Source organism: Rhamphochromis longiceps, linkage group LG17, assembly GCF_057381845.1.
Source record: "Rhamphochromis longiceps isolate RC_006_pf linkage group LG17, R_longiceps_female_GT1.1, whole genome shotgun sequence".
NCBI classification, from domain to species: Eukaryota; Metazoa; Chordata; class Actinopteri; order Cichliformes; family Cichlidae; genus Rhamphochromis; species Rhamphochromis longiceps.
The window spans coordinates 16,075,445-16,096,734 of record NC_140573.1 but is presented as its reverse complement, the minus strand read 5'-3'; the positions used below and the strand labels follow the sequence as shown (position 1 = coordinate 16,096,734).

The 21,290-nt window shown below is 41.5% G+C and overlaps 1 protein-coding gene across 1 annotated transcript in view; it reads left to right on the top strand.

Moving 5' to 3' along the window:
• Nucleotides 1-20,460, top strand: part of LOC146649461 (1-phosphatidylinositol 4,5-bisphosphate phosphodiesterase gamma-1-like) — a 42,404-nt gene extending 21,944 nt beyond the window's left edge. The window contains exons 10-32 of the mRNA XM_085387466.1: nt 1,464-1,582; nt 2,171-2,256; nt 2,415-2,535; nt 2,660-2,828; nt 4,895-5,014; nt 5,123-5,230; nt 5,325-5,509; nt 5,958-6,158; nt 6,565-6,684; nt 6,801-6,984; nt 8,254-8,331; nt 9,647-9,750; nt 9,831-9,927; nt 10,015-10,081; nt 11,465-11,631; nt 14,115-14,211; nt 14,298-14,522; nt 15,685-15,830; nt 16,289-16,403; nt 16,504-16,665; nt 16,798-16,886; nt 17,396-17,580; nt 17,708-20,460. Coding sequence (XP_085243592.1) covers nt 1,464-1,582; nt 2,171-2,256; nt 2,415-2,535; nt 2,660-2,828; nt 4,895-5,014; nt 5,123-5,230; nt 5,325-5,509; nt 5,958-6,158; nt 6,565-6,684; nt 6,801-6,984; nt 8,254-8,331; nt 9,647-9,750; nt 9,831-9,927; nt 10,015-10,081; nt 11,465-11,631; nt 14,115-14,211; nt 14,298-14,522; nt 15,685-15,830; nt 16,289-16,403; nt 16,504-16,665; nt 16,798-16,886; nt 17,396-17,580; nt 17,708-17,768 — 3,006 coding nt within the window. The 3' untranslated portion in view covers nt 17,769-20,460. The remainder of the gene's footprint in view (nt 1-1,463; nt 1,583-2,170; nt 2,257-2,414; nt 2,536-2,659; nt 2,829-4,894; nt 5,015-5,122; nt 5,231-5,324; nt 5,510-5,957; nt 6,159-6,564; nt 6,685-6,800; nt 6,985-8,253; nt 8,332-9,646; nt 9,751-9,830; nt 9,928-10,014; nt 10,082-11,464; nt 11,632-14,114; nt 14,212-14,297; nt 14,523-15,684; nt 15,831-16,288; nt 16,404-16,503; nt 16,666-16,797; nt 16,887-17,395; nt 17,581-17,707) is intronic.
• Nucleotides 20,461-21,290: the final 830 nt, after the last annotated feature.

The window sequence follows — 21,290 nt, the reverse complement described above, 5'->3', positions numbered from 1 at the left end:
CCACAGCCTCAAACAGTCAGACTCCAAACTCCGCCATGGCCAAGACCAAGGAGCTTTCGAAGGACACCAGGAAAAGTATTGTAGACCTGCACCAGACTGGGAAGAGTGAATCTACAATAGGCAAGCAGCTTGGTGTGAAAAAATCAACTGTGGGAGCAATCATCAGAAAATGGAAGACATACAAGACCACTTATAATCTCCCTTGATCTGGGGCTCCACGCAAGATCTCATCCCGTGGGGTCAAAATGATCATGAGAACGGTGAGCAAAGATCCCAGAACCACACGGGGGGACCTGGTGAATGACCTGCAGAGAGCTGGGACCAAAGTAACAAAGGTCACCATCAGTAACACACTACAACGGCAGGGAATCAAATCCCGCAGTGCCAGACGTGTTCCGCTGCTGAAGCCAGTGCATGTCCAGGCCCGTCTGAAGTTTGCCAGAGAGCACATGGATGATACAGCAGAGGATTGGGAGAATGTCATGTGGTCAGATGAAACCAAAGTAGAACTTTTTGGTATAAACTCAACTCGTCGTATTTGGAGGAAGAAGAATACTGAGTTGCATCCCAAGAACACCATACCTACTGTGAAGCATGGGGGTGGAAACATCATGCTATGGGGCTGTTTTTCTGCCAAGGGGACAGGACGACTGATCCGTGTTAAGGACAGAATGAATGGGGCCATGTATCGTGAGATTTTGAGCCAAAACCTCCTTCCATCAGTGAGAACTTTGAAGATGAAACGAGGCTGGGTCTTCCAACATGACAATGATCCAAAACACACCGCCCGGGCAACAAAGGAGTGGCTCCGTAAGAAGCATTTGAAAGTCCTGGAGTGGCCTAGCCAGTCTCCAGACCTCAACCCCATAGAAAATCTGTGGCGGGAGTTGAAAGTCCGTGTTGCTCGGCGACAGCCCCAAAACATCACTGCTCTCGAGAAGATCTGTATGGAGGACTGGGCCAAAATACCAGCTACTGTGTGTGCAAACCTGGTAAAGACCTATAGTAAACGTTTGACCTCTGTTATTGCCAACAAAGGTTATGTTACAAAGTATTGAGTTGTATTTTTGTTATTGACCAAATACTTATTTTCCACCCTGATTTACAAATAAATTCTTTACAAATCCTATCATGTGAATTCATGGATTTTTTTTTCACATTCTGTCTCTCACAGTTGAAGTGTACCTCTGGTGCAAATTACTGACCTCTGTCATCATTTTAGGTGGGGGAACTTGCACAATCGGTGGCTGACTAAATACTTTTTTGCCCCACTGTACGTGGTCAGTGCTGGTGTTCCAAATGACCAAAGGAAAATGGTACATTACTGAAGTGAAACCCTAACCTGAGATGAAATGCCATTGGCCTGATGGATGTTCTCGATAAACTTGAGCATACAGTCAAATCACAGTGTTTTCCTGACAATTAGATCTTTTTGCTGTTTTTTGTTTTTGTTTTTTTTTTAGTTCCTGACCTTCCTGTACTCTAAAGAGAATTCTGTGTGTGACCCTCGTCTTTCACCCGTAGTTCCTGATGACATGAAAAGGCCATTGTCTCAGTACTGGATCTCATCTTCGCACAACACGTAGGTCTCACAGGAAATCTTTCAAGTTCACAAATATTCATAATTCAATAAGAACATCTTTTAAGCTAAACACAGATGACAGTTTAAAAAGTTCAGTGATAAACTACCAACTTTATTATTATAGAGAGCATGTCATTAGAGACTGAGTTTGCAGATAGGAATTTTTATTCTGCTTGCTAATATTTTTAGGATTTTTATACATTTTTTGAATGTTTTTTCCAACGCAGAAGTGAAAGGGATATTGCTGTTCTTTGACATCTAATTATCAAAAATGTTGAGTTAAAAAAATTGGAAATTGAAAAGTCCTTCATGACAGAGATATTTCAAGAGAGATATTCAAAATCCTCGGATTTGCTGGTAACTGCTGAAAACAATACGATTCAATATTTCTGTGGAAATTTAAAGACTGGAGTCTGTTTTGTTTTTGGTTTTTTTTGCTTGCTAGTTGCGTCGAGGGGTAGTGCTGGGGGTTGTTAGTATTTATTTTTTTAAATATCATTACGGTATATTTTTACTTGCTACAGTATTAGTTATTCTATAACCACCGCTGCTATAACCAGGTTGTTTTCTACATTCATGCTTTTTCAGGTACCTGACAGGTGACCAGTTTTCCAGTGAATCATCTCTAGAAGCCTACACTCGCTGTCTGAGGATGGGCTGCCGCTGCATTGAACGTATGCGAGATGTTTTTTAAACTCACTGGTGAACTACTCCTTCCTGCAGTTTATTACATACATAGTGCTGTTCCACAAGCTTTGGGTTAACCAATACAGGCTTCATTTCAGGGTCTAAAATCTTAACTATATGTTTGATTTTTAATTTCTAATCTAAGTGGACTGCTGGGATGGACCTGATGACCTGCCAATCATCTACCACGGCCACACATTAACTTCCAAGATCAAATTCCTGGATGTGCTGCATACCATCAAAGAACATGCCTTTGTTATATCTGAGTGAGTACATGATTGTGTTCATTTACTGAGCCGTATTGCTAAAGTAGCAGTTTTAAGTAGCGACTGAATCACCATTTTTTTCTTTAGCATTACAGCTCTTCTACCTACTGTTGTGTCTTTGCAGGTATCCTGTGATCTTATCCATCGAGGACCACTGCAGTGTGGTCCAGCAGAGGAACATGGCCACGCACTTCAAGAAAGTTTTCGGAGATCTGCTGCTCACCAAACCGGTTGACAATAACGCAGAGGAGCTTCCTTCGCCCTACCAGCTCCGCAGGAAGATCCTCATCAAAGTATATACTCAACACCTCAACACTGAAGAGATTTTTCATTTTAAATTGAAGTTAATATCACACAGTGATGTTTGTCAGGTGGTAACAATGTGTGCAGAGATGTGAGTTAATTCAGAACAATGGAGGAGGTGTAGATAATGGAAAAATAAAACTATTTTTAAAGGTTGCCTTCAAAATAGATTCAAAGCTGTATTGCTCTCAGCTCTGTATATATCTGGTCAAAAGTTTCATCATATCCTGAAAATTTACACCACATGTTCACCAGAAAGCTTGACTATTCCACAGAGTGGTAGATAGAGTAGCTGACAGTAATTACGATGCTGCCCTCAGCTCTCTGTCATCAGCCCCAAAGCACAGCGTCCCACCCTGTCTATGACCAGCCAATCCTTCCTGATTATAGGCTAGAAATGCACGCAAGCACAATTAGTCTGCCTATAGTTAAGACAAAGAGTTACTTTTGGCCATTTGAAAAACAAAAATCTCTTTGAAGTTTAAGTTAATGAAATGCCACCTACAAAAAAGGTGTTAAATGAAATGTCGAAAAATCGTTTTATATTTATACATTGGTGTGAAAAAGTGTTTTTGCACCCTTTCTGTTTTCTTATTTTGTTTTGTTGTTTGTCACACTTAAATGTTTCAGATCATCAAACAAAATGTAAATATTAGACAATGATACACAAGTAAACACAGCATGCCATTTCTAAATGAAGGTCTTTATTATTAAGGGGCAAACCTTAATAATGAACTGCATCGCCCTGTGTGAAAATGTGATTGCTGCGAAAGCTGTGGGATTCCAGTGAACCATAGTGAGAGCCATTATCCACAGATGGTGAACACATGGAATAGAGGTGAACTTTCCCAGGAGTGGCCGGCTGACCAAAATTAGCCTAAGAGCGCAGCGACGACTAGTCCAAGAGCTCACAAAAGACCCCAGAACAACATCCAAAGAGCTGCAGGACTCACTTGCCTCAGTTAAGGTCAGTGTTCACCATAAGAAAGAGACTGGGCAAAAAGCAACATAAAGGCTCTGTGGACTGATGAGACAGAAGTTAAACTTTGTGGAAGGTGTGTGCCTCATTACATCTGGCGTAAAAGTAACAGGAACATCATATTAACAGTGTGATGGTCTGGGGCAGGTCAGGACCTGGAAGACTTGCTGTGTTAAATGAACCATGAATGCTGCTGTCTGCCAAAACATCCTGAAGGAGAAAGTCCAGCCATCTGTTTGTGACCTCAAGCTGAAGCACACCTCAGGTCTGCAGCAGGACAATGAACCCAAGCCCACCAGCAAGTCCACTTCTGAATAGCTTAAGAAAAACAAAATGAAGACTTTGGAGGGGCCTGGTCGAAGTCCTGACCTGAATCTGACTGAGATGCTGTGGCATGACCTTAAAAGGGTGTTTCATGCTGGAAAACCCTCCAATGTGGATGAATTATAACAATTCTGCAAAGATGAGTGGGTCAGAATCCCTCCACAGTGCTTCACTACCAGTTATCACAAATGCTTAATTGCAGTTGTTGCTGCTAAGGGAGAAATCAGGAAGGGGACAAACACTTTTTCAAACCACTATAAAATTTATAATGCCAGGTATTTATTTCTTGTCTTGATATCACTTGCATACTCTTACCTCCACCTAGGCAAGATATATTTTTTCCCACATTTTTTTCCACACAATTTGTCATAATTTAAAAAGAGAAAAAGGTTTCTGATTATGACAAGAAACTCAAGAAAAACTGCTTTGGTAATGAGTGCGGCAAAATAATACACTGTTTTGATTTGTATGTGTAGATTTTTCTTCCCCTTGATTTTACTTAAAAATGGCTTGTATGTCATGGCATGGTGGCCAGTTCTTTGACATCATTTCAGGCCGTGTTGAAATCGTACAAATGCAAACACTGACAGTTCCATTCCCTAAATGGTGATGTCTGACAATGAGATCACTGTTTACCTTGAGCTGTCAATTAACATTTCAGATTCCACATTAATGGAAAATACACCTGGTTGAGATTTTCCTGGGACAGTAAACCTGTGGTGCTCAGCATCTTTCTTTCTTCCTCTGTCACAGCACAAGAAGCTGGTTGAAGGAACCCTGTATGAAGAGGTGACGTCAGCCAGCTACTCTGAAAACGACATCAGTAACTCCCTAAAGAACGGCATCCTTTACCTCGAAGACCCCATTGACCATGTGAGTTTGTGTAAGCTTGGCTAAGTGATTATGAAGAAAATATACTTTAACCTCTAACTCTAACTATACTGATCGTTGTGTGTCTAAAATGTGTGTATCCATTTGCAGACATGGACGCCACATTATTTTGTCTTGACCAGTAATAAGATTTACTACTCTGAGGAGACGTCTCATTATCAGACAGCTGATGAAGAGGAGGATGATGAAGGAAAGGAGGTAGAAAAGTGGCACATAGCAACACATGGCAAAACTTGGTGCTTTCGCAACCAACTTTGGTATTACTACCTCCTATGTCTTTGTAATTGGTCAGGAGTGCAACAACAATGAGCAGCACTGTGCAGAGCGCTGGTTTCATGGGAAGCTGGGTGGAGGACGCGATGGCCGACAGGTGGCTGAGAAACTCCTGCAGGAGTACTGCGAGGGCGGGGCCAAAGACGGCACCTTCCTGGTCCGGGAGAGTGAGACATTTGTTGGAGACTACACCCTCTCCTTCTGGTCCGTGTGTTTTCTGTCATAAAATAGCTGATAAATTAGTAACACAATCTGGTGCAGAGAAAGAAAAAAAAAAACAACATTTGTAAAAAAAAAATTGCCATTTCATGATCAGACATCTCAAATTTAAATTATCTCCAAACCCCATATCCAGGAATGTCAGAAAAGGTTTCTAATTATCTTGAAAGTTCATTAACAGAACAGCTTTACACACTAGACAGACTCGCTTAGGAAAGCCCAGGCTTTCCTAAAATGACTAGCGGTAACTAGGCTTAAAAAAAACTTTAGCAAATAAGGAACCTAAATGTTTAGAAGTTGCCTACAGAAGAATAAATCATCGACAGTTCAGGGACCCACATATGATAAAACTCTGACTGAAGAAGATAGGACTAAAGAGACTAGAGAGAAGGAACTAAATCACAGTACTAATGCAATCTTATTCGCCTTCCAGGCGCTCTGGTCGGGTCCAGCACTGCAGGATACATTCACGTCAAGAGTCTGGCTCCACCCGCTTCTACCTGACTGATAACCTGGTGTTTGACAGCCTCTACCGGCTCATCTGCCACTATAGAGACACGCCGCTCCGCTGCAACGAGTTTGAGATGAGGCTGGGAAACCCTGTACCTCAGCCGAATGCACACGAAAGCCGAGAGTGAGTGACTCACATCTTAATATAATAAAGTAGAGGGTAAATGTATTGATACTTTAGTGTAAAAATACATTACAAGTTCAAGTCGTGCATTAAAAATGTCCTGTAATGTAAGCAAAATGATGCTAGAATAGAGGAAAAAATATGAATCTTTATTATTGATGCCTTTAATATTTATTGTATTTTATAGACTGCAGGTTACATAATTTTCATTACTGAATCAAATCGTCTTTGAATTATGTTAGTAATTAGTTCATTAAAACAATCATAAAATTAAAGTAACAGCTTTTGTCCTGCCAGCAATTTAAAAGGTTGAAGCCCAGGGAGCAAACTGAATTCATTGCTCAATGTACTCCACAAGTGACAGTGCAAATAACAAACTGTTAAAATGAAGTTTGTTGCTGTTCAGGTGGTACCACTCCAACCTGTCCCGTGTTCAGGCTGAACACATGCTGATGCGTGTGCCCAGAGACGGAGCTTTCCTGGTTCGAAAACGCAGTGAACACAACTCCTACGCCATCTCCTTCAGGTAGAACTTGACACACCGTAAAGGACAAAAATATGAGTTCTGGTCTCTGCTCAGTTAATTCTTAAAGCCAGCATAAAAATGTCATTTATTTTTGTCTATAACTTTTTTGTGTGTAGGGCAGAGGGTAAGATCAAACACTGCCGTATCCAGCAAGAAGGCCGTCTCTTCATGTTGGGTAGCTCGGCAGAGTTTGAGAGTCTGGTGGATCTGGTGAGCTACTATGAGAAACATCCTCTGTATCGTAAAATGAGGCTCCGCTACCCCATCAATGAAGACACTCTGGACCGGATGGGCACCACGGTTGGTCAAGACACACCTCACTTCAAAGCATAACCTTGTTGTACAGTATTGTGTAGTCTTAAGCGCCCCCTCATTTCTTTTTATTTTCTCTACAGGGAGACAAAATGTAATGAAATTTTCACTCCTTTTCAGTCCAGTCCTTGTACTGGACCATTTTCAGTGTTTTGATTGTTTGTTGAGCCACTCAACACTGAATTATTCAAACATGAAAATGCATCTAACTCAAGGCACGGACCTGTGTTGTTACACATAACAGACAACTTGGCAAAGAACGAATTTTACATTTTATCGTTTTGTAACTAGCAGCCGGTCACAAAGACACATCATTTGTTTACATTTCACTGGTTGAATCACGAAAAATGCACAGTGAAAAATCAGACATATGCCAAATTACAGAAGAGCTGGACTGAAAATCAGTGGCAACCATTTTTATACACTATTGAATTTCAGCCAGTGGGGATGGGGATCTTAATAGAATTGATGGAATTATGTAGAAATGTACCATCAGATTTTGATCAGTCATGCAATAGCATCTGGAAAGCACCTGAATGGCAGCAGCTATATTTTTCAGCATAAGAATGATCCCTGATACATTACGTATGCAGTAAAAGCATAGCTGCATACAAAAACACACCAATGGAACACTGTCAGTCATGGCACCCCCAGATCCTGAGTCCCAACATTGCTGTAGTGGTGCGGGATCAGTTTGACAGAGAACAGAACAAAAGGCAGCCATGATCCAAAGAAGAGCTTTGGAATGACTTTAAAGAAGCTTTGAGAACCATTCCTGAAGAATATTTACAGAAATGACAAGAAACCTTGCCTAAAAGATCTCAGGCTATGTTGAAGAATAAAGGTGCTGATACTAAATATTGGCTTTCATGCTTGTTAAAATTGTACAAAATCAGTTCTTACATTATACTACTACTACTCATCAAGAAATGCTACACAACTAAGTGAATTTCCATTCAATATGAACATATAAAAAGCTGATTTTCAGAGTTTTAGGGTGCAACGGAGTCATTAATCTAATAATAATTTAATGTGCTTAATATTTCGTTGTTGTTTAGTCTATGTCTGACAATAGCAAACAAAAAGGCAGACCTTGTATTTCCTGTTAAACATGCACACTGTTCCAATGGTGGAATGCTTCTATTAAACATTGCCAAAGTCAAATATTGATGTTAGTGTATGTTGAATTAATTCAAAGTCAGTCAGAAGTAACAAAACAAAAATGGTGGCTGAAAACTTGATTATTTATTTTTCCAGGAGCTTGACTATGGAGCGCTGTATGAAGTTCGCACTCCTCATTTCTATGTGGAGGCTAATAAGATGCCCACAGCACGGGTGAGTGTGACTGGAAACACATGGCCTATGGCCCTTAAGTTTAATGGGTTTGTTTATTGATTATCACATATTATCATATTCTTTAGTAAATGATTAGTAGTTTTAATTGCCTCATTTTGCTACTATGGAAACACGGTCTAATAGCCTTTGGCAGCTCTCTGCAGTAGCAGCACAAGTACAAAGTACAGGAAATGTTTGTTTTCAGTCAGGTATTGGGAGTCCAATGTCCTTCTTGAGGGGCTAACAGTAAAACTACTGGCACCAAAGAAGAGAGTGGGGTTTGTGCTTTTAGAATAATTAAAGGAACCAAAAAGAGAGACTGTTTATTTAAAAAGAGAAGCTGTGACTGAAAGAAACAAACGAAGAAAGAACAGAAGGAAAGAACCAGCTGTGTTTTTAAGAGACAGTTTAAAAAAAAATGTAATTAACTTTGGCGCCATCAAGCGGCTGCATCTAAAGCACAATGTGGCTGTTACGTCCCCACTTAAAAGCTAGGCGATGAGGGTGGGGGACAGTAACAGTTAGATCCAGGTGGAATGAAAAGAACGCCAGGCAGAGGTATTTAATATAAAATAGATCTTTATTGTAGGCAAACACCTCAATAATCATATAAATGGCAACAACAAAAGGAGACAGCGCCGCTGCTTTAATGAGAAATCAGGGAGGTCAACCCAAAGTGGTAATGACCACTTCAACAAAGAAAGCAACAATAAGGCTTCAACAGAAAGAGACAGCAATGCTGCTAGCAAACAATATCCAGGCAGGCCACACAAACTAATGAAGGCTGCCGTCACTCATGGGCAATCACTGCTCAGTTAAGCACTACTCACAAAGAGCCACACACCAGAAGGCTGTTCCACACCTAAGCCAGTAGCACACTCTGACCAGCACAGCAGAAATCCACCCGAAACCTCTCCCTCCTCCTCCACACTGCTCTTCTCCAGCTTATATCACCCCTGAGGGTAATTGGTTGTAACGAGAGCAGATGAGCAGCAGGTGTGACCTAAAGGAGAAGGCAGGGGCAGAGAGAGACAAGGGGAGGGGCCAGAACGAAGGAGGAGGAGAGGGAGAAGAAAACACCACGCCCACACAAGGGCAGTATCAGGAGGCCCAGCTAGGGCCGTAACAGTGGCATAAATGCTGCAATGAACTCAGTGAAAGCAACACATGTGATGCTTCTTATCACTTTAATTCACGTTTCAAACCTCCACAGCATTAGTTATGTCTCAAAGTGCGTTCTCATTTCTCTAAAATTGTGTTTTCTTAATTGCATCAGAGTTTGTGAATTGGTCCTGTTTCTCCCTGCATGTTTTAGTGTACGGTCAAAGCTCTGTATGACTATCGAGCTCAGAGAGAAGACGAGCTATGTTTCCCCAAACAAGCGCTCATCCTGAATGTGGATAAGCAGGAGGGCGGCTGGTGAGTGACGCTCAGGTGCACATGTACCTTCTTCTGTTTTCTGCATACCTTCTTGCTGTTGATATGCGACCTGCCTTTAGGTGGAGAGGTGACTATGGAGGAAAGAAGCAGCTGTGGTTCCCTGCAAACTATGTAGAGGAGGTCCCTAGTTCCCCCACTAGAGAGATGGATGAAGCAGTGAGCTCTGATTCACTCACTACTTTCAAATGAGCTTCCAGCTTTCACTGTGTATTATTCTGACAAATATTTATTCTTTTGTGTCAGTCCACAGAGAACAGTCCTCTGGGAACTTTCCTCAAAGGCTTCATAGATGTACCAACCTGCCACCTGGGTTAGTGGATAAACGTTCTTATGTGTTATAGTTTTATCAGGTATATTAAATAATTACTGCAGGAAGGGACTAGTTCCTGCTCAAAATGATGTTGAAATTTAACCTTGATCAAAAAGATCAGTCCACAACTAGGATCATTGACTATTTTAGAAATCGAGGATTTGGTCTTTTAAAACGAGCTGCTCTCTGGTTTGTATTTTAGACAATGCAATGTTTTTAATAGTTTAACTGCATACATGTGTTTACCAGAACAATTTATTGTTTTACATGTCATATTAAAAAATATTATTTTAAAGAAAACAATTTCTTACATGCAAAAGAAAAGAAATAAGTAAAGTAGTGTCAAATAAGATAAGGTGTACATGCAACCTAAATAAGGTATATAAAAAAATAAGCCTTTATCTTCTTGGAATGCTTTCCAACATTATTACGAGGCAAAAAAGGACTCTGACAGTATTGTATCTCCTGAGTGAGGTAATTGTGGGTTTTTATGTGAAATACATACATCTTGTACACTCCAAGCCCTTATTTAAAGCTGGATAGCTGCTGTCAACCTTAAGCTACCAAATTGAAACATGGTTTCAGACTAAGTTAACAGTTGATCTGAATCAGTGTTTTTGTTGAAAAATTGGGCGTCACTTTTTATTCATACACATGATACATTTCTACTGCAGGTGTATTTTTAGTCACAAATGTGGGTGAAGCGGTTGCACTTACATGGTGACAACTGGGCTCTACAGAGTTATATTAGTATTGAAGTATTAAAGTAAAAACAGCATAACAGATTTTGTTAATGCTGTTTTTAGATTGCTCTGTGGAAGTCCTGTTCTCACTCCTTGCAGGCTTGCCCCTGCTGTGACTTCCACATGTCTCAACTTTCTCAACTTTAAGACTTCATCATCGTCACCAACATGAATTTCAAGTTCAAGATTTCTGTGTTTTGACACAGAATGAAAGAGACTTGTCGTGCATCACAGAGGCCACAAAACAGAGCAGTCTAAAAAAAAAACCCATCACTGGTAGCGAGGCAGAAATGCAAAAGATGATGAACTTGAAGGTGAGATTGGCCTAAATTAAATTAGTCAGGGTTTTAGATTTGCGTGGATTCATTAGTGGAAAGTAAAGCTCTGGGCTCTTACCTAGGCATAATACTGCTTTGCACATGTAGATGATACTGGGCTCAAAATTCAAAACCAGGAAGTCCAGCCAGTTGTTTTAGGACTGAAGAAGCCTCTTGGATGATCAGTAAAATGTTTTCATAAACCAGCTCTCAAGACTATCATGACCTAGATGAATGAGAAACTACACAGGCACATTTATCCAATTCTAACTTCTTCCCTCCCTTTTTTCTCATTCCACTTGTACCTCCTTTAATCTCTGCAGTGGTGCATAAAGACGGAAAGAATTCCCGGGCCTTTGTGTTCACTATCCACTCCCAACACCTCTCTTCTCATCCGGTCCAGACTCTGGACGTAGCAGCTGACAGTCTGGAAGATCTCACCGGCTGGGTCAGCAAGATCAGAGAGGCTGCACAGAATGCTGATGCACGAGTGAGTGCAACTCCGCACACATACACAGATGAGTGCAAACACATCTGTTAGAGTTTTTGCTACTTGAATAATTAGACCGCAGGTCGTCAGGACTTCACTTAAGGACTTTCCTTGCTTACATGAAAACGTGACAGAGCCTCGATTACACTTCGCATCACAACTAAATTTTGTAAATAGCAATATTTATGACTATGTATATGATATATGTGGCTTTTCTAGAACAATTAAGTATGAATATTTTTCAGATGTTTGTGTAAAATGATTTGTTTTATCTTTATGCTCGATTGGACTGGATGTTTGCTGTGTTTGTCAAACTGACTTATGGTTACTCTTTTGATCATAAAGCAGGAAACTACATATAAAAAATTTAGAGATTAGGAAATGTTTTCATCTCTAAGCGGAGTCTGCATTTATGGGTCCGAGCCTGTGGTGAGCTTAGCAGTTTTGTCTTGCTGAATATCTAATTTTGGGGGTGACAAACTGAGAGATTAATGGGTTGGTGAGTTATATCTGTGCTATGAAGGGGGCTCTCTCTTCACCTGGTCAAAGCACTTTAGTCACTTGCCGAGGACATCATCTGCTCCTGACAATGTTGTATTCAGATTTCACTTTAAAATTGTCTACATGCACCACGTTTTCATGTCTTCTTTAATACACTACAGCAGGGGTGAGGGAACTCCAGGCCTCGAGGGCAGGTTTTAGATCTCACCCTGGGTCAACACATCTGAATCAAATGATTAGTTCATTAACAGGTCTCTTGAGAACTTCAAGACATGTTGAGGAGGTCATTTAGCCATTTAAATCAGCTGTGATGGATCAAGGACACATCTAAAACCTGCAGTTCCCTACCCCTACGTTATGGTGTAGTGTAAAACTTGAACACGCTCTCAGTCTTGCAGAAGTCCACTTTACTGTTAGTGTGAACACTGAGGTTCTTGTAACCCTCTGCTGTCTCCAAACAGAGCTTGGGAATGGAAATAGGGATCACTGGTGTTGTTGTCCTCCTCATGCCCACAACCAGTTCCTAGGTCGTTACCTCATTAAGCTGCAGATGGTTGTGCTTTGCTGCATTCTTCCTCATCACCAGCCTAAAGTCTGTGGTGTTTGGGGTGAAGAGAAAGGGAGACGGGATAGGAGATATGTTTCCTGTGTTTTGTGATCAGCAACACACAAGTCTGTGAGAAACACAAAAACACTGTGGGAATCACTTTGTTGACTCTTGCATGCTAACTCCCCACTTCTTCGACTCCACTGCTGTTGGCTGGCCTTAAACCAGTGATGGTCTTCAGACCTCCCTCATGTTGTTTTGCTGAGATTTCCACTCCAGCTCCCTCCTGTATTTGTCCTTGGCCTCCCTGACTTATGCCTTCAGTTCATTTTGAACTTCTCTCACTGCCTCCCTGTTAGCAGACCTCAAAGCTCTCTTTTTCCTGTTGAGCAGTGCTTTGATGTCCTTTGTTACCCATGGCTTGTTGTTTGGATAACACTTCACACTCTCTGTTGCAATTGTGGAGTCGGTGTACAAATTTATGTAGTCTGTGGTTAATTCTGTGAGCCCATCGATATCCTCCCACAGAGTGCTTGGCAATTAGTCACCTCAAAACAGCCCTGGAGAGCCACAAAAGCATCCACTGATTATTTCCCCACCGTCCTTGTGGTCACAGGCTATCTCTTGACTAAAGGGGCATTGCACAGAGTGATGTGAACCAGGCTGTGATCCAAACGACTAAGCGTGTGGGGGGGAGGATCAGGTTTGGAGCAGATCTATTGTCCTGTCATTTTTGGTGGGGCAGCTAGCCTGCTGGGTGAAGGTGGTTATTGCGGTGTCAAAGGTGTTGTGGTTAAATTCTCAAGCGATAGCAATAAATGCACTTGGATTTTGTCTCTGTAACCGGGTCTGGGCATTTAGGTTCAACATGGCAGTGGAGAAAGCAATCCCCTCAAGATGCTTGGATCTGTTTCCTAGTCCACTGTTTACATCACAGAATGATACATGGGGAACTTAGTTGGAAGTTGCTGTCAGTTTAAGTTGATATAAGAGTTGTAGGTCATAGGTGGGTACATTCCAAATGGGATTCCTAGAAGCTGCTGAAGCATGTTTTTGAATCAAACTGCTACACCACCAGCAGTAATCTCAGCTAGAGTAGAGAGTGTGAATGTATAAAGTTTTCTACGGGACAACCTTGTCAAATAGTGAAACTCCAAACTTGACAGTTTCCTCATACTCATATGTCAGATACATGCTGTTATAATGTCGGTTGTTTATAGAAAATATAGTTAATGTTGTCAGAAGATGATGCCATGTTCAAGATTCAAGATTCTTTATTTGTCACATGCATAGTCTGAGCGGAGCGGTCAGGAATGTTGCTCCTTGTTGTCCATGTTGTTGTTTTCATGGTGTGAAAACCGTTTGCAGAAAAAAATGTGACATATGTTTAAGAAATGTTCATATTTGTATGGTTGTCTCATCTCCATGGTAACAGATGCAGGAGGAGAAACAGATGGAGAGGAGGAAGAAGATTGCAGTGGAGCTGTCTGACCTCGTGGTCTACTGCAGACCAGTGCCCTTCAATGAGGACAGTAAGGACCATACCATTTCATTTCTTTTACCATTATAAACTGTTGCTGTATGCAATCTCATGTCTCACTTCCTGTTTCATTTGCAGAGATTGGGACGGAGCGAGCATGTTACCGGGATATGTCCTCCTTCCCGGAGACAAAGGCAGAAAAGTTTGCGACCCGTGGCCGAGGGAAACGCTTTCTGCAGTACAACCGTCGTCAGCTTTCCAGGATTTATCCCAGAGGACAGAGGCTGGACTCCTCCAACTATGACCCTCTACCTATGTGGCTCTGCGGCTCACAGCTGGTTGCACTCAATTTCCAGACCCCAGGTTAGTGTGTGGATGCATTACTGTAGAGAGCCTTTCTATCCACACAGTGAGTCCAAGACAGCATGGGTTGATGGCAAGTTGTAAGATTTTCCTCATCTCAGACACTAATTCATGTCTGTTCTCAGAGAAATTTATCCATCCATCTTTTTCCACTTATCTGGGGCTGGGTTGTGGGGGCAGCAGCCTAAGTAGAGAAGCCCAGACCTCCCTCTCTTTGGCTACCTCCTCCAGCTTGTGTGGGAGAACACCAAGGTGTTCCGAGGCCAGCCGAGAGATATAATCTCTCCAGCGTGTTCTGGGTCTGTCCCGTAGCCTCCTCCCATTGGAGGAGTGAGGAGGAGCAAGAGGCCGGGCAGACCCACCTCACCCGGGAGACACTTAGGAGGCATCCGTGACAGATGCCCGAACCACCTCAACTGGCTCCTTTCGATGTGGGGGAGCAGTTGCTCTACTCTGAGCCCCTCCTGGAGGGCTGTACTTCTCACCCTATCTCTAAGAGAGAGGCCAGCCACTCTTCGGAGGAAGCTCATTTCCACCGTTTTTATCCACAGTCTTGTTCTTTTGGTCACTACCCACAGCTTGTGACCATAGGTGAGGGTGGAGACGTAAAACAACTGGTAAATCGAGAGCTTCACTTTTATACTCAGATCTCTCTTCACCACGACAGACCGTAACAGCATCCACATCACTGCAGTCACAGCACCAATCTGTCTGTGGATCTCCCGCTCCCTTCTACCATCACTGGTGACCTGTCACCCTGGATACTTAAACTCCTCGACTCAGGGTAGGAACTCGTCCCTGACCTGGAGTGGACACACACCTTTTCCAGCTGAGTACCATGGCCTCAGATTTGGAGGCGCAGACTCTTGTTCCCACTGCTTTACACTCGGCTGATGCTTGCCCTCAGGCACGCTCCCCGGGCCTGGCTCCTGAGCAAGTTATCGCTAACAAATTCCTAACAAATTTGACTCAAGCAGTGGCCACCAGGGGGAGACATTGATACAGTGTAACATCTGGCTTACTTTAACAGAAAAGCTCCTATTTGCCTCTAAGAACAACAGGCCGCAGTCTGTCCACATACTCAACCTGTGATGGATCAGTAATCAATTAGTGATGCTAAATACAATTTTACACTCATTCTTTAAAACCTGTCTGTTTGTAGATAAACCCATGCAGCTGAACCAAGCTTTGTTCATGCTTGGAGGTGGGAGTGGCTATGTTCCCCAGCCTGACATCATGAGGGATGACATGTTTGACCCTTTCGACAAGGACACATTGCACGTGGAGCCAATCACCATCCAATTACAGGTCAGATTAAATAAGCAGGATAGAGGGAGTTTGATTGTACAGCTAAGTCAATCCTAAGAGAAAGCAAAGGAGCAGTTCACATTGTCCAGGCATGCTCCCTTTCTAGGTGAGAACAAGCTTAAAACTACACTTTTATTGTTCTTTGAACCATAATGAAAGTTAATGGAAGAAACTGACCATAGCTAGAGTTAGAAAGGCCACAAAGTCACACTCAGCCACCGTTTTGGCAGATCAGTTCATACAGAAGGTGGTATTTTTGCTCCCCCCTTTTTTCAAAGCGGAGTGAAAAAAATATCATATGAAGTCAGTTGTCTGACAATATGATCATGAGCCAATTTCAGCTGATTTCTAAAAAATACAGACAGAATATTAAAGTGGGCCAGGAGCACTTATAGACAAAGTAAAATCGAAGTGTCCAATTTTCCCACTGTCTTGCTTATTCTTGCTCTGTTTCCCAGGTGCTGGGAGCTCGCCATCTGCCTAAGAATGGTCGGAGCATTGTCTGTCCTTTTGTAGAGTTGGAAATCTGTGGAGCCGACTATGACAGCTACAAGTGCAAGACAGATGTTGTAGGTAAGACAGCTGCTGCATAGCAGCAATGAAAATGCAACATTTCAGCAGTTTATGTGCACTCACTGCAGTGTTAACCCTCTGCTTTTCTCCACCCTCCTAGCTGATAATGGTCTGAATCCTGTGTGGGTGCAGAAGCAGTTTGTGTTTGATATCCACAACCCCACCTTCGCCTTTCTGCGCTTCACTGTCTACGAGGAGGACATGTTCAGCGATCCCAACTTCCTGGCACAGGCAACCTACCCAGTCCGTCTGCTCAAAACAGGTGAGTGCGCAAATGTCTCCAGAATACAAACTTATGAGTTATTTATTTTTGTATTTTTTAGATTGCAATGTTTCTGGAAATATTTCCTAATCTTAATTTACATTGAATTGGTTTAATTTTCTGTTTTACCAGGCTACAGGAGTGTACCTCTAAAGAACAGCTACAGTGAGGAGCTCGAGCTAGCGTCCCTTCTGGTTCACATAGAAATCGTCAATGCTAAGGTTTGGGCTACTTTATCTCTGCAACAAACAGGACATCTGAATAATAGTACTCTGCAGGCATGAGGCAAGATTTTTGGTTTCCATTTGTAGTTCAAAGATCTGTTGATGTGGAATCTACACACAGAACCCCTGACTTTCACCGCTGTGAGATACATAGCCACAAATAACATGGTATCAGCAAATAAAGTTCACTAAGCACAGTCATATTTGATGATTTCTGGATTTCCAGTTAGCAGCACTGCTGTTAGTTGAAGCTGAACACCACCATCTGAACGTGAAAATTCCAGCGTGAAATAACCTTTTTGAACACGTCTTCATCATTATTTCCACAAAACAAATATCACACAGCCTCTTTTTTCAACTAGGCACTAAAAGTCACAAATTCATGAATTGTTAAAAATGTTCAAAATTTATGATTCATTACAAATCCACATTTATCAAATCCCACTGTTAAGTATTACATTCTGAAATAAAGCTGTTGTATTCTCTATCCACCTTGTGGCTACAAGGAGGAAGACGATGAGAACTTGTACACATCCATCCAGCGGTTGCGAGATCGAACCTGCGAGCTGTCCAACCAGGTTTCTCTCCTGGAGAGGTCAGGCTCCGCAGACCTGAGCTATCAGCAAAGTCTGGAGGAGCTCCGAGCCGCTCAGGACCAGTTGAGTGAGCTGGTGGAGGCTCGCAACCGCAGGTTAGTCCCTTAGCAGTGGCTCCTGCAAGCTTTAATTTAACATCTCCAAATTACATCTGTATCTGCTACATCTGCTATCTGTCTGTCTTCCACTAATCTGTCACTGTTTTTCTTGCTGCTCTTTCAGGCTGATGGAGAAGAAGAGAAGGGAGAAGCTGAGACAACAGGTGATAGCAAAGCGCAGCTAATCCTCCCGTCCACCCGAGAGCGCTAAACTCCAACACAAACTGTGCCTCATAGGTTGTGTGGTGACAGCCTGAATAGAACAGGGCTCGGTTCCAGGAAGTATATTCAATAAACTGTTAGTCTGATAAACTCTTAGTTGATTAACTCTGATATCAGAAGCTCAAGGTTTTCAGTTTCAGAACTGCTCATAAGTGTTTTCTTTCTCTACTCACTTGCATGAGTAGAGAAAGGAAACACTCATCACTGAAGATCAGATACCACAATGCAACAGGGGAATATAGTGCAGAGTCTCAATTTTAATCAAATGAATGGAGGAATGTGAACATGTGCCAGTGCTGACTATGACATTTATCGGGGGGGGGGGGACTCATTTTAATTTGCTTGGACCAGTCTGTTATCATTACAGACCTTACAAACTTTTATATGAAATTTAAAATTTTCTATCGTGTTCACAGTCCTTTACATGAGATGTGCATCCAAAACGGACCAAAAACGCATGAACTGGGAAATTACTGAAGCCGAATTCAATCCAGGCCCGATCCAGTATGAATCTGTGATTCTTGTCCATTTTTAATCTTTTCTGTTGTGCAAGTGGACTCCAACCTGAACATAGTTTTTGATCCATTGTGGAGCCTATCATAGGCTACCTGTGGGCAAATCTGGGTCTGAGTTGATCCAATGAGAAAGATTCAGGTGATTTTTTTAGTCGAAAACATCAGATTCAAATTCTGATTTTCAGACTCTCTACCATTCAGCCTGATGTTTGACTTTAATTTAATGAGTTAATGACTGAATATCAATCTGTGAACACATTTCAACATGAAATCTACAGAACACACCGCATTTTGCCTAAAAAGCCAATTTAAAATACATTTTTAGACTCTTAATGCCCTTTCAGCCTAATCTTCATTCAAATATTCATCTCCAACATCTGTGACTGATAGTATGACCGATAGCAACACGGGAAATGAAGTTCATTGACCAGTGTGTTGTCTGTCTAACGCTTCATACAGATCAATTTAACATAAACAGTAATTGCTACAGTGCTCTAAACTTGTTGATAGGCTGACAGTTACACAGCTGTCCACAGGGTCACAGAAGAGATGGATCTGAGTGAGGGTAAAAGCACTCAAATCTAAAAACAGCTAACTGAGGTCTAACTGGGATTTGTGTTTTTCTAAAAATGTAAATTTCCTTAAATGAATTACCTGTGCTATGCACTTTCATAGTGAATGAGGAGCTGAATCAGAGTATCAGTCAGCTGATTCAGCAGCAGCAGGACATTGAGTGGGTTTAGTTCTGTTTACCCAGTGACTGAGTTTAAGTTAACTCGCTTTCTGGAACAGAAAACCTGGCGTTTTCCTCATCTCAGGGTTAACAAAGAGTTGTTAGATAAACCTGCTTCCTGGAGTAGACTCTAGCAGGCTTTCTACAGCAGCCACATGCAATCCATTTAGAAGTGAAGAAAACATGTTCTTTGACGAGAAAATATCATATAGTATAGCAACGTTCTGTGCTGAGGGCAGAATGAAAAAAGTAAACACAAACATAAGTATCTCATGGACTGAAAAGACATAAAACTAAGCTATAAAAACAATCGTGGACTAAAGGCTGAAACATATTAATTGCAAACTGGTTTTTCTGTGACAGATTTCATGAAAAGTAGATCGCATAACAAAACTACAACGTGTTTCTAATACTTTTGGCAATAGTGTCCAATGAAATGGAATCTGGGGAAGTTTAAACCATTGGTGAGAAAAAGAAAGTGTTTGAAAATGAAATATTTATGAAAACAGACATTATTCATTATTTTGATGGACCTGGAAGTTATTTAAAAAGGAAAAACAATCAGTACAATAACAAATAATGAAATTATTCTTTAATTATTATTTGCCATTATTATAAAGAGTCATTGTGGGAATCAGCAGTAAATACAGCTAGCACTTTTTCAAATGCAAACACAATATAAATTTCCATTTGACATTTTCAGATGAATGCTGTACAATTTAAACAATAATTTACCTACAAAGCTCCCCCTGAAATTTGCACTTACTTTGTTTCAGGCTTTACCAAGAAAAACAGGATAAAAAGGGAGACGAAAACTCAGGTTACACAAATGTGGGGAATGAAAAATTAAACTGTTCGTAATGGATGGAAAAAGGGGTTAGAGGGCACTTGTAGCAAAAAGGAAGTATCCTGTATGTGCCTTTGTTCTGGAGTGTAATTACTCTTGTATTTAAGAAAGAACAGGAGCTCTCTTTACAACTGGAATAATTTCCCTTTTAGGGAAAACGATCTACAGTCTAGAGGAACATGCTCATTTGGTTTTTGACCACTACCCATGAAATAGGGTTTAAAGGGATCTAAAGATGCAAGTCTGTTCCTCCTAATCAAGACCAAGTCCTCGGTTGATCACTTGAACTCTGCCTCCAGGTGGTGGGGGCTTCTGTCATAGACTTTCTTGTTCTGCCGGGGAGAGCACAAATTCTCACCAAACCACGTAGAGAAGTTTTTTTTCAATATTTCTTCAAAGGGCTCTAAATTTATCTATACTACCTTCAGAGAAGTGTGAGAACAGTGAGTGGGGGAGGAGACGAGAACGCTCCCCTGGGTGTCTGCATAGGGGCTCAGATGTGTTCGCCTCTACAGGGAAACACCCACAAATAAAGGGCTATCACTAAAAAAAAAAAAAAACCAAGCAAAGAAAAAAAACAACAACAAAAAAAACCTAGTAAAGCATTCTTTTTACCTGCCAGCTCTGATTTCATGCCTTGTTTCTAAACCATCGATCAAGATCAGTTTCCATCATCTGACTTTAATCAACAGATGTGGCCCAACTGGTCCTGAATTTGCCAAAAGCAGCTTTGATTGGACCCTCTGCATGACTTTATATTTAACCACCCACCCCTGTAGCTACTTCATCTCCTCCCCTGTCTGATTTCTCATTGTATATAACTTCTTTTATTTATCAGACAGCTGTAGATCCTGTTTTAATAGATAAAAGAACGTGCTACAAGGATGCTAGCGGACTTCAGATTGAAGATACTATAACTTTATGTAGAAATTATTATTGTGTACCTGGAGCTCCCTTTAACTGTCCCCGTAGACACAAACCTATCTTTCTCCCTACACTGCAGTTGCACTGGGTAGGGACTTCTATGCAAAGGTCATCGTTTTGGCCTATAGCCATTGTGTATTAGGCGGTTGACACAAGTTGTGTTTTTCTCTCTGCACCTATGCTAACTGTCCAGTATTATTATTCTGCATTGCAAATCATGTGCAAGTTTCCATTTAATAAAGCTCTTTCATGTAATCGGCAGAGTGTCTTTTCATTTTAAAACAAAAATCCAGAAAAAGGAGTGATCACATTTTTATTGATATATTTTTTTTTTCTTCTTTTTTCTTCTTCTAATGATTAAAAAAAATTGCATCCAAACAAATTCTGTCCCCTAACGTGCGGCAACCAGCCGCTCTCCACCTAGCTCCCTCCTCAGGTATGGCTCCAGGGTGGGGCCCTGGTTAAC